Source organism: Ammospiza caudacuta, chromosome 15 (assembly GCF_027887145.1).
Source record: "Ammospiza caudacuta isolate bAmmCau1 chromosome 15, bAmmCau1.pri, whole genome shotgun sequence".
NCBI lineage: Eukaryota > Metazoa > Chordata > Aves > Passeriformes > Passerellidae > Ammospiza > Ammospiza caudacuta.
The window spans coordinates 18,917,444-18,933,203 of record NC_080607.1 but is presented as its reverse complement, the minus strand read 5'-3'; the positions used below and the strand labels follow the sequence as shown (position 1 = coordinate 18,933,203).

At 47.7% G+C, this 15,760-nt stretch overlaps 1 protein-coding gene across 2 annotated transcripts in view; it reads left to right on the top strand.

Annotated features, from left to right (window-relative positions):
- Positions 1-12,256: 12,256 nt before the first annotated feature.
- PTPN1 (protein tyrosine phosphatase non-receptor type 1) overlaps positions 12,257-15,760 on the top strand; it is a 31,560-nt gene continuing 28,056 nt past the window's right edge. For both annotated transcript variants that reach the window (XM_058814727.1, XM_058814726.1), the window contains exon 1: positions 12,257-12,410. In XM_058814727.1, coding sequence (XP_058670710.1) covers positions 12,348-12,410 — 63 coding nt within the window. In that variant the 5' untranslated portion in view covers positions 12,257-12,347. The remainder of the gene's footprint in view (positions 12,411-15,760) is intronic.

Genomic DNA, 15,760 nt, shown 5'->3' with positions numbered 1-15,760 from the left:
TATATCGCTTCCTATGGAGTGGAAGATTTAGAAGTGCACCTTTATATTCGTTGAAGAGTAGCAGCAATCAGCAAAATTAATTTAGAAGTGTGAATTCTTTCTCAGTCTGGATTACAGTGTCTTTAAATTATGGAACAGTAAAACATTTATTGCAATCGTCTGAGTGCACAGATGTGTTCAATGCTGTTCTTTACTGTGTGCCATGAAGAGCTCTGAGTACCACAGACAGCCCGAAATTCATCAGCTCCTGGTTTTGCACATCAGAAGGGCCCAGCTGGCATGTTATGCCCCAGCATCCACCCGTGTAGCTTCCATATGTGAATTCCCTTCTCCCTTATAAATTCAAGGCTGTGCTCTGTTCTCCTGCCAAGCCTAGGCAGTAGCTAACTTCTGAGGATGCTCTAAACGTTCCATTTACTGTTTCTGTGCAAACAGCTGCTGAAGAGCTCCAGATACTGAAACTGAAGGCAAGCAGGTACAGTATTGTCACAGGAAGATTATTTCTTCCATGCAAGGCTGGGCATTGGAGAGGACATGGAACCTGACTGCAATGACTAAAACTGCATACAGACAATGATGGTGAATCCTGACTGGAATTTTGATAATTTTGATCCCTCGGTTTTGCAAATGTACAGGTAACAGAAGTGTATTGTCATGCAGAGATAAGGAGGTTATTTTAAAAAGAAATGCATTGTTACTAGGTTAGCTCACAGGAATGTTTACAATTTGGAATGTGTGCTCTGTTTCAGTTTCTGAGCACTGGACAGTAACTATTCCAGGCTCAGGCTTCTTCCACTTACTATATTTAGAATTTAGCAGAATTCACTTTGCACTGAATCACATCTTTCTTCCTTGATGCTTCTCCTGACTATTCCCAGTTCTGAACCTGAAGTTTATGACATTTTTCCCGAATTGCTGTCCGTGCTGGGAGTCCCCACTGAAGCTCCTGGCAGTGCTGTTAAGCAGCACTGATAAATGTCCATTACCCAGCTGACTGAGCACCACAGAGGATTCCTGGCTCCGCAAGAGGCAGCTCCAGCGTGAGCTCAAAACTCCATTCATTCACTGCCTCCTTCCCAGCAGCATTCCCTGGCCTGCAGCCAGATGCCATTTGACGTCACGGCTCTAACCAGGAACATAATGTGCTGGCACTGGGACAGCAGCTCCACCGCGGAAAAAAACAGCAGCAAGTAGAAACTTATCACCCGGCCTGGGAAGAGGGAGTTTACAGAACGAGGCTGAGGGCAAATCAGCAGAAAATTCAATGAACTATGTCAGGTCCAATATTTGGCTTTTGCTTTTCTGCACAGCACCTTCTTAGGTTACCACTCCAAAGCACCAATCTTATTAACACAGACAGCACACAGCAAAAAGATGTCCTAAAATACTTTATACTTTCCATCCTGCTCTTTGCAGCACTTGCTGAAGTGCTCCAAAAGGTCTGTTCATTCTTGCTTTTTATTTCAAATTATTTGAAACACAATGATCCAAAGATTTATTTTTTGGTCTGCGATTGATTTGTATATTAAAAAAAATCTCTGTTCTGTTTATTTGAGTTAAATATTAAACAGGTTTTTAAGTAGAGATTTTGCAGTGTTAGTACACAAAACTCAGAAGGTGGTTTAAGGACAGAAAAACAATCTTGAAAGTCTCTTCGTAACCATAATTGAGGTGCTGGGTAAAAAACAAAAACCACCAAGCTTCCAAACTAACTACTAAGCACAGAAATAAAATCATAATAAATATTAAAAGGACTAGGAAGTATTTGAATTGCAACAAGTGCAATAGGTATTGCTGATATGAATTTGGAATTCCTGATTGACAACCACCAGAGTTCCATCCCTGATACCCACAGCTGTAGCATTGCAGCCACTGACTTACAGAAGTTTATAGGAGAAATTTCTGAACTGTCTATGAATGTTAGATAGTCTATCATGGAATTAATTCTGGAAACAAATGTGTATGTCAGTAATTTAAAATGTAATTCCCAATAAAATCTTCTGCAGATGTCCATCACCTTCCTGACCGTTGGAGTTCTTGGGCTCTTCACAGAAAATGCTGAGTTTCAACCACTCTGGAGTTTGAGGCTGCTCAGCAATTGCCAGCAGACAGCTCTCTGAACCCCAGTGCCTCTTCAAGGAGGCAGGCAGGAAGGACATCTTGGGAAATGAGCTGGGCGCCTCCTGCCTCAGTGTGAGCCTGAACGAGACTCAAGAATATCTCATTACATTCCAGAAGCCAATTTCAGCAATTCCTTCTGGCCCAGGTCATCAGACTCGCAGCCTCAGTAAGTGGAGTGTCCAAACCCCGTTTCAGCTGAATATACCCAGTCATCAGGGACATATGAAGAAAAAAGAGTTCACAAGCATGACGTTTCACTGAAATCTGGAACTACTTAAGCTGAAATGAGACAAATCTGGACAATAGCATCCCCACTCTTCACAGAAAATTGGCCTGCCCTGCTCCATGGAGAGTTTAACTGGGGTGCCCGTGTCTATAAACCTCTCATGCCTTGCTTATCTCACTATCCCACTACCTGCTAATCAGCAGGAGCAATGCAGGCACAGTTAATAATGACAGCTGATAAAGCTGAGCACTCTGAAATACCACGGGCAGTGTCCATAGTGAACTGCAAGCTACACCTACATGGATTAATGTACATGTGCATGGATTAATGAAAGGGAATTTTTGTCAAGTCACATTATCATTGAAAGATAATCCTGGCTTCATGTTCATTTGAGTTAAAACCCCCACATGGAGAAAATATTACCTATCCATTTGGCATTATTTCATAATGACTAAATTATAAGTTATTTTCCTTTTCTAATCTCATAACATTTAAACCATAATTGTAACATTATTTTTTCATCCCTTTTGCGAATTGTTCTTATTGAACAACTGCTCTTAGTTTGAGCAATAAAGAATATTTTCAAAGTAGCCACAGATTTATCTCTTAATTTGTAATGGATGCTCTGCTAGCTTCACATCTCACTGAGCCACTTCTCTTTGAACAAAACTTCATTACTGAGCATTTACCACTCTTTGGTCAACATCAACTGCCCTAAGGCTCATACATTCATCCTTCTCCTACGCCTGGCTTTGCATTGATAAAAGCTGCTTCACAAAAGCGAAAAAAAAAATCATTTAAAAAAATCTGACAATTATTCAATTCAACATTTTCCATACTTTTAAGCTCTAATGCAAAATTTTAATCTCATCTCAGCTGGATTTTGCCTGCCAACAGTTTGGATTTTCTCTAATCCCTAAAAAACTGCTGTATTGCAAAAACAATTAGTTGGATGCCTCTTGTGAAATCATTAATTTGACAAGTTCTGTGATATTTTTTGAATAACTTATTTAATGGATTTTCTCCTCTTCATTATTTCCTTGGGATCAATGGCTTATGTGCAGAACGTGCAAAGCTAAACACAAACAAGCCCCAGCTGTCTTGTTGTCCCCGCAGAGAGTTTTGGTTTTGGGTGTGCAGAGCCCCACCTCGTCCAGGCAGGGACAGGGTGCCAGGGCTGCAGGGCACGAGGTGGATCATGCACCCCGTGGCTCTGCTCATCTGGGCAGCACGTGCAGGACGGCAGGGCACAAACACCCCCAGAGAGGAGGAGTGGAACCAAAATGCACAGCGAGACTGGAAAAGGCTGGGAGCCACTGGATGCAACCACTGCCTGAACCACCCGAGGCTGGACAGGAATAAACACCTGAGAAATATCCTCAGGTATCAAAATCGGGCTGCGTCCCAAACTGCAACAGCTAAAGATCTTCCAAATCTTTTCCAAGAGGAGAACACGAGCACGTAACCCTTGTAAAGGCAGACAAATCTCAGAGAGCCAATTCTCTGAGACACTTCTGGGAGGCACAAGGCAAAGCTGGGGCCGCCAGCACTGACCACTGCACCTCTCTCACGTTCTCTTCCTTTGGCTACAAATTCCAGCTGAGGCTCAGATGTCTTTTGCAAAAAGCACACAGCCACAAGTGTTTTCTCTCCCAGAAACAGCACTTTTAGACAAAGGATGCTTTGCTAAAACATTCCCAAGCAGTGCTCAATCCCTGCTCTCCCAAGCTCAGCTACATATTTCTATTTCAGACAAGGAAAGTAAACCTTGAACCCCAGACTATTGTGATTCACTGAAGTGTTACATGGTGGAATGAATTTCAGAGATGCTGCTTCACTGAAAAATGGCAATTTCCTGTGAAGACACCGCCTTTTCCTGCACTTCAAACTATGCTCTGGCAGCAGAGATTTTTCACTTCATAAAACAAGATGTTCTAATTGAAAACATTGAAAATGCTTTGCTGTAGCAGAAATGAAGTCCCTTGTTTCAAAGTCTTTGTGGGAAAAAACCCCAAACTACTACAACAACTAAAAAGCTAAAATTTCCCTGAAACCAACTATAAAATAGTATAGAAATTATCCTGTTGGGAATAGATCGTCTGTGGATAAAAGTGGTTTCTGTTTTTTTAAGGACCTTAGTCCTTAAAATACATATTAGTTTTGGTTGCCACACACACCTGCTCCCTGAGAGGTCACTGTGACCCACTCATATTGATCTACATGCAGATAGGAGTGAAATGTTGATATTTTGTAAGTGTTCCATGTTTTCACTGACAACATTTTTCATAGGAACCAGAATAAATCGGTTTGGTTAAATTTTCTCCTATTTTATCAGCTACAAAAGAGAGATTCATTCCTGTTGGAAGGGTTTTCTTTATAAAGAAAATCTTGTGATTCAATTCTTGATCAGGAGCACTCAGAGAGGATTCATATGTGGTGTGCCTGATGCCACAGACAGAGAAAGGAACTGATCTTTAAGGACACTAAACTGGCACAATCATTCTTGGTGTTTCCTTTGGAACAGAGTGGCTCTGAAAGCCACTGGTGACAGGTTAGCAGAGAACACAAGCCCTTACATTCAATAGACAAGGTGTTAATAGGCTGAAAGAGAAATTACAGGTGAAATACAACCATCTCCATTTCCATTCTGAGTTAAGGTAGCTGGATGTCTGGGCTGAGAACACCTGATCCAGGTGGGAGGGTAGCAGAGAGCAGATAACTCATCTCAACCATCAGTGCACACTGAGAAGGGGTTTGGTTTGGGTTTTTTTAGTACTTTAAAATATTAACAAAGACCTGAAAACTATGTTTCTGTTTCACACGTTTCAGAAGGCTGTGCAGAACCAGATAACTGTCACTGAATAATGACACAGTTGTTTTCTAATTTATACTGACAATTGCTTCACCTACCCAGCAGGTCAGAGAGAGCACCAGCAGCTCTCCACCACCACAATTATGGATTGTGCAATTTAGTTTTCATTTGAGAAAACAACGGACAGCCCCAGGAGGATTTCAGGAGAGCCAACGTGGGTTAAACCATCCCCTCCCCAGCCGCACCACCCTGCCCATTCTCCACCCCAACGCCTCCTCCTGCACACGCGCAGCTTCTCCCTTCTGTTTATTTTTTGTTTAAAACACTCTGAGCAGAAATTGACTTTGGCTGCTTCTGCTGAACTCTGAAGTGTTTGAGCAGATAAGATTCAGATAACCCATCAGCAGAAAGTTTCATAGGCCCCTCTTTGGGCAGGTGGCCACCAGGGCCAGCCATGCACTGAAGTTTCTTTGCCCTGCAGAGGGACTTTTCTGTCCCATTTACTTTTCAAAGTGGGCCAGACTTTTTTACTGTATCTCACTTGTACAAAATGTTTCAGCCGAAAGATACTTGTTTATGTACAGTGCAGGGGGAACACAATGTGTAAATCTCCCTGCTGCCATCCCAAATGTGGTGGCAGTTTCACAAGCAGTTTTACTGAGCCCCTCGGACCCAGCAAAAGGGAGTTGATCTGAGCTCCTCTTCCGTTATGGGAAATAAATAAGGAGTGACAAAACTCTCACTGTAAAAGCACTAAGATGTGCCTCCAGAAATAACTGCTCTTTGGAGGACAGTATAAAAATAGTCACACTTGCTTCGAGGAAATATTGGTTAAAATGGATAAGATTTTATTTCCCTATCACTGTTTTTCCAAAAGGCTTACCTGAAATGAGAAGGCTTTTGTTCTCCTCCTAGACAAAAAGGAATTCAGGCTGCTCTTTCCACACAAGATATTTGTTGTAACTACAGTCTTACTTATGGATGGCATGGATATAACAATAACAACAATAATAATAATAATAATAATAATAATAATAATAATAATAATAATTTTTTATTATTATTATTATTATTATTATTATTATTACAACAAATAACAACATTTTATAACACTAGAAATATTGTTTATGTGCCATGTGGTTTACTGTACTAGAGACCTCATCTTGCTTAAAACTAATCCAGAAGAAAGCTCTTTTTTTTTTTTTTTTTTTGTGGGGTGTGGTTTTTGGTGGTGGTGTTTTTTGGGGGATTTTGGTATTTTTTAAAGTAGCATTGTTCCCACCTCCATTCCCCAGTGCAGCTGCATAAACCCTGGGGCTGGCAGAGCTGCAGCGCTGGGATACCACAGAAACCAGCAGCAGGTGGCAGAGGAGGTGAGGCTCGGTCAGCCTTGCTGCCACACACTTCTCCTTGGGTACCCAGCCTCAAAGCAGCCAGCAAATCATAAATGGAGCTCACTTTGCTCCAAGCCAAGGCTGCTGGCAGCCAGGAATTTGGGGCAGACTGCAAACCCTGCAGGAATCCCAGGTAAATCCGCAGCAGCTGCTTGCCCTGCTTGCCATGCTGCGCTCACGGTGCCACCAAGGACACCCTGTCTCAGTAAAAACCTGTGCTGTGACAGTAACCACAGAGCTAATGCTCCCCTGCATTTGTAAAACCAGCAGTCACAACTTTGAATGAAATGCAGACAGTGAACATTTGTATCTTCAGTGTGAGGGGGAGAATATTTCTGCTTGCCAGACTAGAGATGGGCAGAGTGCAGCACTCACCGTTCTGCAGCCCTGGAAGCGGAGGTGAAAGTGATTCCAGACTCAGGGATGCTGCATCTGCTGCAAGGAAAAGGATCATTTAAGGAAAGGGCTGCTGAAAACATTCTCTCACTAATCTAAAACACTGCATAAAGCACAAAACAGTGGCTGAAAGCCCGGGGATAAATTACCTTACAATCAAACACACACACATCTCTCCTGACACCACAGAGTCCATCACACCTGAGTCCCTCATGACAGAACCAACTGCATGTGGAAATCTTTATTTAGAAAACTAAACAATCTAGCAAGATTTCAACACAGACCCCCTAAAGCATAATGCTGTGAAACCAAAGCCAGCCCTGCAAGTGTAATTGTACTCCATTATCACATTAGCCATAAAAAAGTCTTCCCAATCGTTACTACTTGACTTAAAAATCCTGTGCACGAGTAAAATCCAAGCTGTGCTCACCACGAGCAGTAAGGACTGGAGTGCCACCCAACGGTGAGACAGTCATTAACAGCTCTGATTAAAGCTTTCTGCCTCTACCTGCTCCTACCACAGCAGGGAACGAGCCACCCTGCAAACCCATGGGGGCTCTGAAAGATCCGAACAGCAGGAGCTGCTCAGGCACACACACACAAGTTATTTTCCTTTAACAGAGGCAGTAGCAGAGTTTTTGGTGTCCTAGTCCTGTTTCCAGCGTTTAAGTTCCGTTTCATCCCATCCCACCCCATCCCATGCAGAACTTGTTTCCCCAAAGCCAAAGCCTGAGAGCTGGCAGAGCAGCGAGCCCTGGGCAGTCACACACCCTGCCACTCCACAGTGATTTTGTGCATTTGTGTATTCACAACTTTCTCCATAAGTTACTTGGAGCTGCAGAGGATGAAGAGAAGGCTATGAAATGTAGGATTGTGCTGGGACAAGCACCTGCCTTTTCCATGAAGTAGAAATAACACAATCCTACCCTTTCCCCTGGATTCTCACTGACATTTCAAGGGCCAGACTCTAGTGGACAATTTGAAAACCAAAACCTCTGAATCAGACTATTCTGGGATGAAAAAACAGTGTGCCTTAAGTTGCACAGGTTGGAATTATTTTGGGAAGGGACCGCCTTCTTCTGTGCAAAGTGCAAGAAGGGTTGTGTCCTGAGACCACAGATCAATTTTATTTACCTAATCCTCCATTATTATATGGATCTAAGTCACCAGTAATACTTTTAATCTCTTCTGTGTTTTTTTTCCCCTGTAATACTTAGCAGATTTTGCAACTTTTAGTATTTTGTAAGGTGGATCATAAATTTCATAAAGGCTGTTAGGAAATTTTTTCTGCTGTGCATTTGTGTGTGGAGGCACAATTTGAGGATTAAATATGTATTAAAGGGTGAACATGTTTGTAGGGCACAGATGTCTGATCCAAGTGGCTGTTTCCAGCCCATATTCTTGGCTGGAATATATTTCAGACCTTCAACTCTACTGGGACAGGTATCCAAAACCGTGGAGCCAGTTGTGCTCAATTCAGCACCGGGTTAAACCCCCTTTGGCTTCAGGTGAAGTTATAAATCCAGAGATTAACTTACCCTTTTCCCATTGCGAGCCAGGACTGGAAATGTCATGAAAACAGATGTAACAATTCCAATCCACACATTCCTATTACCTTCCCTATTCTATCCCAACCATCAATAAATTGTATTGTAAGATGTTTAGGGTTTCTGTTTTTCTGGTTTTTTTTTTTTTTTTTTTTTTTTTTTTTTTTTTTTTTAAATTTATTTGTACTGCTTCCTACTAAGAAGGGAGTAGTTCAGAAGCCACCAAAGAAACCTTACAAAACAAGCCAAGGTATGCCAGGGCCAATTTTGCCTATAGAAGCATTTCAGGCTGAAACATTTGGCCACTGGCAAAGTACATATTCACAGTGAGGAATGGAAAGGAACAGTGTAAAAGCTTGCACGAGGAGGAGCCGTGCCGTTCCCACCTGGCCCCGGCGCTGGGCAGGGCTGGATTCCAGCTCCCCGCGTTCCCGCAGCACAACGATGGAGCAGTGACACCCAGCGGCTCCTGCCATCGCTGCGGGATTGCGGGACTGCGGGATTGCGGGATTGCGGGCTGCGGGATTGCGGTCTGCGGGACTGCGGGATTGCGGGCTGCGGGACTGCGGGATTGCGGGCTGCGGGATTGCGGGCTGCGGGGTGCGGGATTGCGGGATTGCGGGCTGCGGGATTGCGGGATTGCGGGATTGCGGGATTGCGGGCTGCGGGATTGCGGGATTGCGGGACTGCGGGGTGCGGGATGCGGGATTGCGGGATTGCGGGCTGCGGGGTGCGGGATTGCGGGATCGCGGGATCGCGGGGTGCGGCTGCCGCGGGGGCTTCTGCCGGGGCTCCCCACCGGAGCTCTGCCGGGACAGCAGCCCGGCTGCGGGCTGGGGAGGGGCCCGGACCGCGCACGCCTGACGGAGCCGGGACCGCACAAAACTGAAGGACCTGGGGCAGCACACGCCTGAGGGATCCAGACCTCGCGCACACCTGAGAAACTCCGGACCGCGCATACCTGAGGGGCCCGGGCCCGTGCACATCTGTGTAACCCCTCAGCCCTCACATACCTCTGTAACCCCCGTCCGCGCTCACCTGATGGAGCCGGGCTCGCGCACACCTGAGAAAGCCGGGCTCGCGCACACCCGTGTAACCCCCGTCTGCGCACACCTGATGGACCCCAGGCCGCACACACCTGTGTAACCCCCGTCTGCGCACACCTGATGGAGCCCAGGCCGCACACACCTGTGTAACCCCCGTCTGCGCACACCTGATGGAGCCCAGGCCGCACACACCTGTGTAACACCCGTCTGCGCACACCTGATGGACCCCAGGCCGCACACACCTGTGTAACCCCCGTCTGCGCACACCTGATGGACCCCAGGCCGCACACACCTGTGTAACCCCCGTCTGCGCACACCTGATGGAGCCCAGCCTGCACACACCTGTGTAATCCCCGTCTGCGCACACCTGATGGAGCCGGGCTCGCGCACACCTGTGTAACCCCCAACCCTCACGTACCTGAGGGTCCCCCCCCGCCCCAGCTCTCACACACCTGAGGGCCCCCCCCCAGCTCTCACACACCTGAGGTACCACGGGCCCGACGTGGCTCGCTGATCGACTCCCGGCCCGGCGTTGAGTCCCAGCCCGGTCTCCGATGTCGCATCTCTTTGTCCTCACTCTCATCTCTGCTCACCTGCCCCCTGGCAGGTCTGTCCCAGCCAAATCCCGCTGCCCAGCTGTCCCTGCTGCCGAGGCACGCTGTCCCGCTGCCCTCACTGCCGAGGGACGCTGCCCGGCTGTCCCCGCTGCCGTGTGGCACCGGCGCTGCCCCGCTGTCCCTGCTGCCCGCTCCTGTCCCGCTCCCACACGGACACTGAGGCCACACGGGCCCCTCACAGCTGCTGCTGCCCCCACGCTGATCAGGCAGCAAAGGGTGCAGCTGACCAGGCTGACCAACCCTGAACATGCCAGCGTCCCCTCCAGGACTGGGTACCTGAACAGTGTGGGCACGAGGTGCCGAGGAGATAAAGCTTTCATGCCAGAGCATATCCACAAAGCTGGGGAAGGGTCCGGAGTGTCCTGTGAGGGGGCTGAGGGAGCTGGGAAGGGCCTGAACCTGGATCAAAGGAGGCTCGGGGGGAATTTCTGGCTCTGCACAGCTCCTGCCAGGAGGGCACAGCCGGGGGGTCGGGCTCTGCTCCAGGGAACAGGGACAGGAGCAGAGGGAACGGCCTCAGACTGGGCCAGGGCAGCTCAGGGGGGGCACAGCAGAAATTTCCCTATGGAAAGAGGGCTCAGGGCAGGCTCAGGGTGGGCACAGCAGGAATTTCCCCATGGAAAGGGGGCTCAGGGCAGGCTCAGGGTGGGCACAGCAGGAATTTCCCCATGGAAAGGGGGCTCAGGCACTGGAACTGCCCAGGGAGGGTTGGAGTGTCCATCCTGGAGGTGTCCCAGGAATTCCTGGGGGTGGCACTCAGAGCTCTGGGCTGGGGACAAGGTGGGGATGGGCACAGCTTACATTTGATGGCCTTGAAGGGATTTTCCAACACAAATAATTCTATGATTTGGCATAAATTTGTATCTGCATATTGTGAGGGTCTCGGTTTTCTAGTCCTGGATATCGTTGCGTGTAAAACGAAAGCCAGAATTCCATAGCACATCCATCAATTTGCTGTGTTTCGCCAAAACGAGAGTCACAACGTGTGCCACTCTGGAAATTGCTTCTTACTTCTTTTATATGGGCATACACAGATAAAAGCAAATATTTATGAAGTAGTCCATCTGCTCAAAAATTTCCAATTATTTAGTAAAATCATTTCTTGAACCAGCTGGACACATTTAAAATGTTACTTGCCAGACATATTGCCACTGTAATGGACAGAGATTTATGAAGAAATGTGATACACTAATTTTCTAGGTTACTCTGTGAAATTTCCAACCGAGTATCAATTTGTTTGTGATACATGACTTGGGATATCTATGTCTGTCTGGTTGGAATATCTGCATTTCAAATTCAGCACTATGGATGAGGGCTCTCTGAGACGTGTAGGCTACAATTCCATTTAGAAATCAATGGCCTTATGGAAAAGCTGAGGTAGACTGGCAGGTTTGCCCCCTCGGACAGGGCTATAGCACCTGGGCAGCAATGGCCATTCCGGAGCAGGAATGCAAGAGAACAGATGATCAAATAGCACGCGGAGCTTGTCCATTTCCTTCCATCGAAAGGAGAAACTGGCAGGACTGATTTCATTCTGCAGACCGCGTTAAGAGCGGAAGCCCTCTCCATCTGTCTGCAGCAAGAGCAATGTGCTGCCGGAGGCTACGGAGCCCGCGGAGCCGCATGCCAGCCGGGTGCACGGCCAGACCCGGCCCCGCGGTCCCCCCGCGGTCCCTCGGTGCCCGTGCCCGTGCCCGCACCGCCCTGCCCGCCGGAGCGTGCCAGCACCGCGGGCCGTCCCGCCGCGACAGCGCATGACCCGAGCCGACCCGAGCCGCTCCTGGCGGCCGGCACAGCCCGGCCCGGGGACAGAATGGCCCCGCTCCGCCGCGTCCTCGCCGTCGCCGCCGCCCCGCGGCCCCTCCGCCGGGCCGGGGCCGCCGTTCCCTGGGCCGGGCCGGGGCCGCGGGGGCCGAGGGGCGCCCCGGGCCCGCCCCGCTCGCAGCCGGCGGCGGCCTCGGGCCCGCGGGCTCGGGGAAGGCCCGGGCGGGGCGCGCTGCCCCCGGCGCGGCCCCCGCAGCCCCCCGGGCCGTGGGGCGGGCCCGGCCCCGCTCCCGCCGCCCCGGACGTCGCGTCGCCGGGGCGGGTGCGCAGTTCCGGCGGCAGCGGGAGGGCGGGGGCCGGGCAGAGCCGCCGCGGCCTCGGCAGCAGCTGCAGCCGGAGCGGCGCGGGGGGCCAGGCCCCCGCCATGGAGATCGAGAAGGAGTTCCAGCGGCTGGACCAGGCCGCCAGCTGGCCCGCCATCTACCAGGTGAGGGGCAGCGCCCGCCGGCCGTGCCCGGCCCGGCGGCAGCGCTCCCTCCCTCCCTCCCTGCCGTGCCTCCCGCTGCCCGCGATGCCGCCGCTGCTGCCCGGCCCCGGGGCCAGCCCTGCCCTGCCCGGCACCGCCGCCCCGCTCGTTCCCCGCTCGCTCCCCGCTCCGGGGGCACCGCGAGCTGCCCCCGCTCCCCGGGCAGGGGCAGCCCCGCTCGGCAATGCCCGCCCGGAGCACGAGCAGCTCCGCTCGGGCGCATCTCAGCCCTGGAGCCCCGCGGGGCCGTCGGGCCGCAGCGCTGCCCGAGCTGCCCCTCCCGGACCGGGCAGCCCATCCGCCAGAGTTGTCTTTGGGCTCGAACAGAGGAGCAGCGAGGGGGGCATCAAATGCGTTTGGCTTTTCGGTCACCTTAATCATAGAACAGCGCCTGAAGCTGCGAATTAGCAATGCTTGTGCAGCTAGCTGGTACTGGGTATTTATTGTGTCATCTACTGCATTTAGATTTTTTTGCGATATTTAAAACAACCCTGTTGCAAACGCGAATGCTTGCAACAGAGTTTGCCTTCTGGATCCAGCTTCACGTACAAGCCACAGAAGTTAGTGCTTTTATCTTTAAAAGTTTTTCACACCTTTATCTAAAATGAAGTTTAAGAGAAGCTGAAATACATGAATGACTGGGCGGATGTGTTCAGTCAGATCAGGCAGCGTTGCTGTAACATCCATTTGAATGTTTAAGCTGGTATATTGCATAAATGAATGACTTGAAGTTCACGTTTGCAACACAGACGTTGAGCTTCGCTTCTTTCATTGTGAATTTCTCTGGCAATAGACCATTGAGAGAAAGAGGTGTGTAAAAGTGAAATAAATGGACTTCAGTTTCAGAATCGCAGCAGGCAAGTATTAACATCAGTAGCTTGCCGGGTGAAAATCTTCAGTTGTCTGGCATTCAGAGAATAAGCATGACATGTTGAGCCTGCTTTTGGGAAGGTCCATTTCCTACATTTCCCTTCCCTGCCGAGTGTCAGTGCTTGCTGACTGTATCAGTTGAAAGTCATGTGGATATATGACGTTATGTTTTTGCTGAACTGTTCTGGATGATTTGGTGTGTTGCGGGCTTAGTGCTCAGGAAATGATTTTGAGTAATAGAGCTTTGTAATTGAAGCGGTACATTTCTACAGGTACAATTTAATTACAGAAGTGAAATATCTAAGTAGAATGAGAGAATGGCCCATTTTCAATGAGGGATCAGCATTCAGTAATATTTTTGTCCTGCTCTCTTTGAATGATATGACTCAGTGGCCTGCTCAAACTGTGGCACAGCATGAGCTTTGATTGAGCACTAAAATTCAATTTAAAAAAGGACTAAAGTGATTCTTTGATTTGCATCCAACTATTGACAAGCACAGGGGGTGGGTTTTTCACTTGGTTTTTTTCCCCTGATCGATTAGTAAATATGTGCATCTATGTCATGAAATTCAGTTTCTCAACTGCATCCTGCTTTTAAATAAGCTGTTGGAAATGGCATCTTGGCAGGTCATGTACATCTGGAAGGACAAGGTAAGCTGTGCTTTTATTGTCTGAGCTGTGACATTAACAAAGCAATTATCCTACAAGGCTGATTTTTGCTTGAACAATGCAGTAGGCAGAGCAGTACATGAGGTTGGTGCAGAAAAACATCTTCCCCCAGGGTAATTGTACCACAGATTCTGGTACCTCAGCGTCATGACTGTACCTGCTGAAATGCAGAAACGTTCCCCAGTGCTGCAGGTGAAGCATCCTGCAGGCAGCCCGTGTTCCTTGTCCCAGTCTGTTATCTCCAGATACAGCCCAGCATCTCCAGGAGGAATCAGCAGCACACAGGGAGGAGTGGCCACAGGAGACGTGTCTGGGTGCCCCATGACTTGCAAGGGTTAAAATTGTCCGTGCTGCTTTTTTTTGCATGAGCGGAAGCTGTGTTCAGCTATGATAGTACAGTTGTGAAGGAATAGAATTTAGATTGCCTTCTTTTTTCAGCAGAAGTAATCACAGGATGGGGACACAAACATTTCAAAATGCAGACCTTGTTTAGGTGATTTTGTGATGATCATGTCTTGGGCACTGCACAATATGGAGCCATTCTCTGTACCGCTGGTCAGAACAGGATGAACAGTGATGAACTTCTTTGTGTTTTCTTACTCTGTTTTTTTTTTTTTTTTTAATGTTTATTTAGTTTTTAATACCTATTTCTATCCCTTGCTTTCCTGTAGATTTACTTGTTACAAGAACTGTGAGCTGTGAGATCCTGTAGAGGTTGTTCAGGGACCCAAGTGAGAAAAATTGCTGAGGTTCTGGCTGTTGCTTGTATTTTAGAGAAACATAAGCATAAGAAAGGCACATTCAAATCAAAATCCTCTTCCATGAAACAGTGAGTTAGAGGAATGTGAGCTTTACCATGTACTAACTGTGGTAAAGGTGTGCAACAGAAAACAAATGCTTAAGGGTAAGTGAATTATATGCACCCTACAGAAATATCATTAGAAGTATCTATTGGAATGAGAAGCATTCACTCTGGAGATGTCACAACAAAAAACCCATACCCCAAAGCTAAGGAAAGCGCAGGTTAGGCTTTTAAAGCTGGGAAGAAAAGTAAATATTTGTCCAGAATATCAAAACAACTCTGGGTTGTCATTTGCTCACAGTGAGTGCAGTGTCAGATTTTCATAGTTATTTTACATGCAGAAGTCTTTCAGAACTTTAGGAGATATTTTAGTTTCTAACTTCTTACACAGGGTGATAGAACGAGATTTTATCTTAAAAACACATCCCTCAAGTACAGGTAGAGTTGCTTCTTGTGTTTATATAAACCAGATATGTTGACTTTAGCATGTTGGCCAATGATGTTAACTTTGATGTGCTTATCAGGAGCAGTAAAAATACCTCTGAATTATTTACTGATGTGCCATTCAACTGGGGGATCAGTTCACTATGGATGGAGGCAGAGCTGTCATTTGGGGACAGCTCATGCAGAGTTTTCCATGTGAAGGTAGCAGAATGAAACTAAAATGAGCATTATTTTCTAGTTTTTATCGTTAGTGGAATTTATAATAAGAACTGGATATAGTTGAGATTTTCCAGCATGTTTGGAAGTGAGTATCCTGAAAACAGAACTACCTATCTCTGGAAAGCTGAAGTGTAGTTGGAGTTGGGCTTTAGGCCTGTAAATAACTGTTCTCAGTTTCTTTATTAATTTTTGAGGGTCTTTTAACCAGATATTAACATGAACATTAGTTTTTCAAACCTCTCTAAGCTAAACTAAAATACTACAAATTATGAAAATTAATGAACTTCATTCACATTGTGGGAGGAAG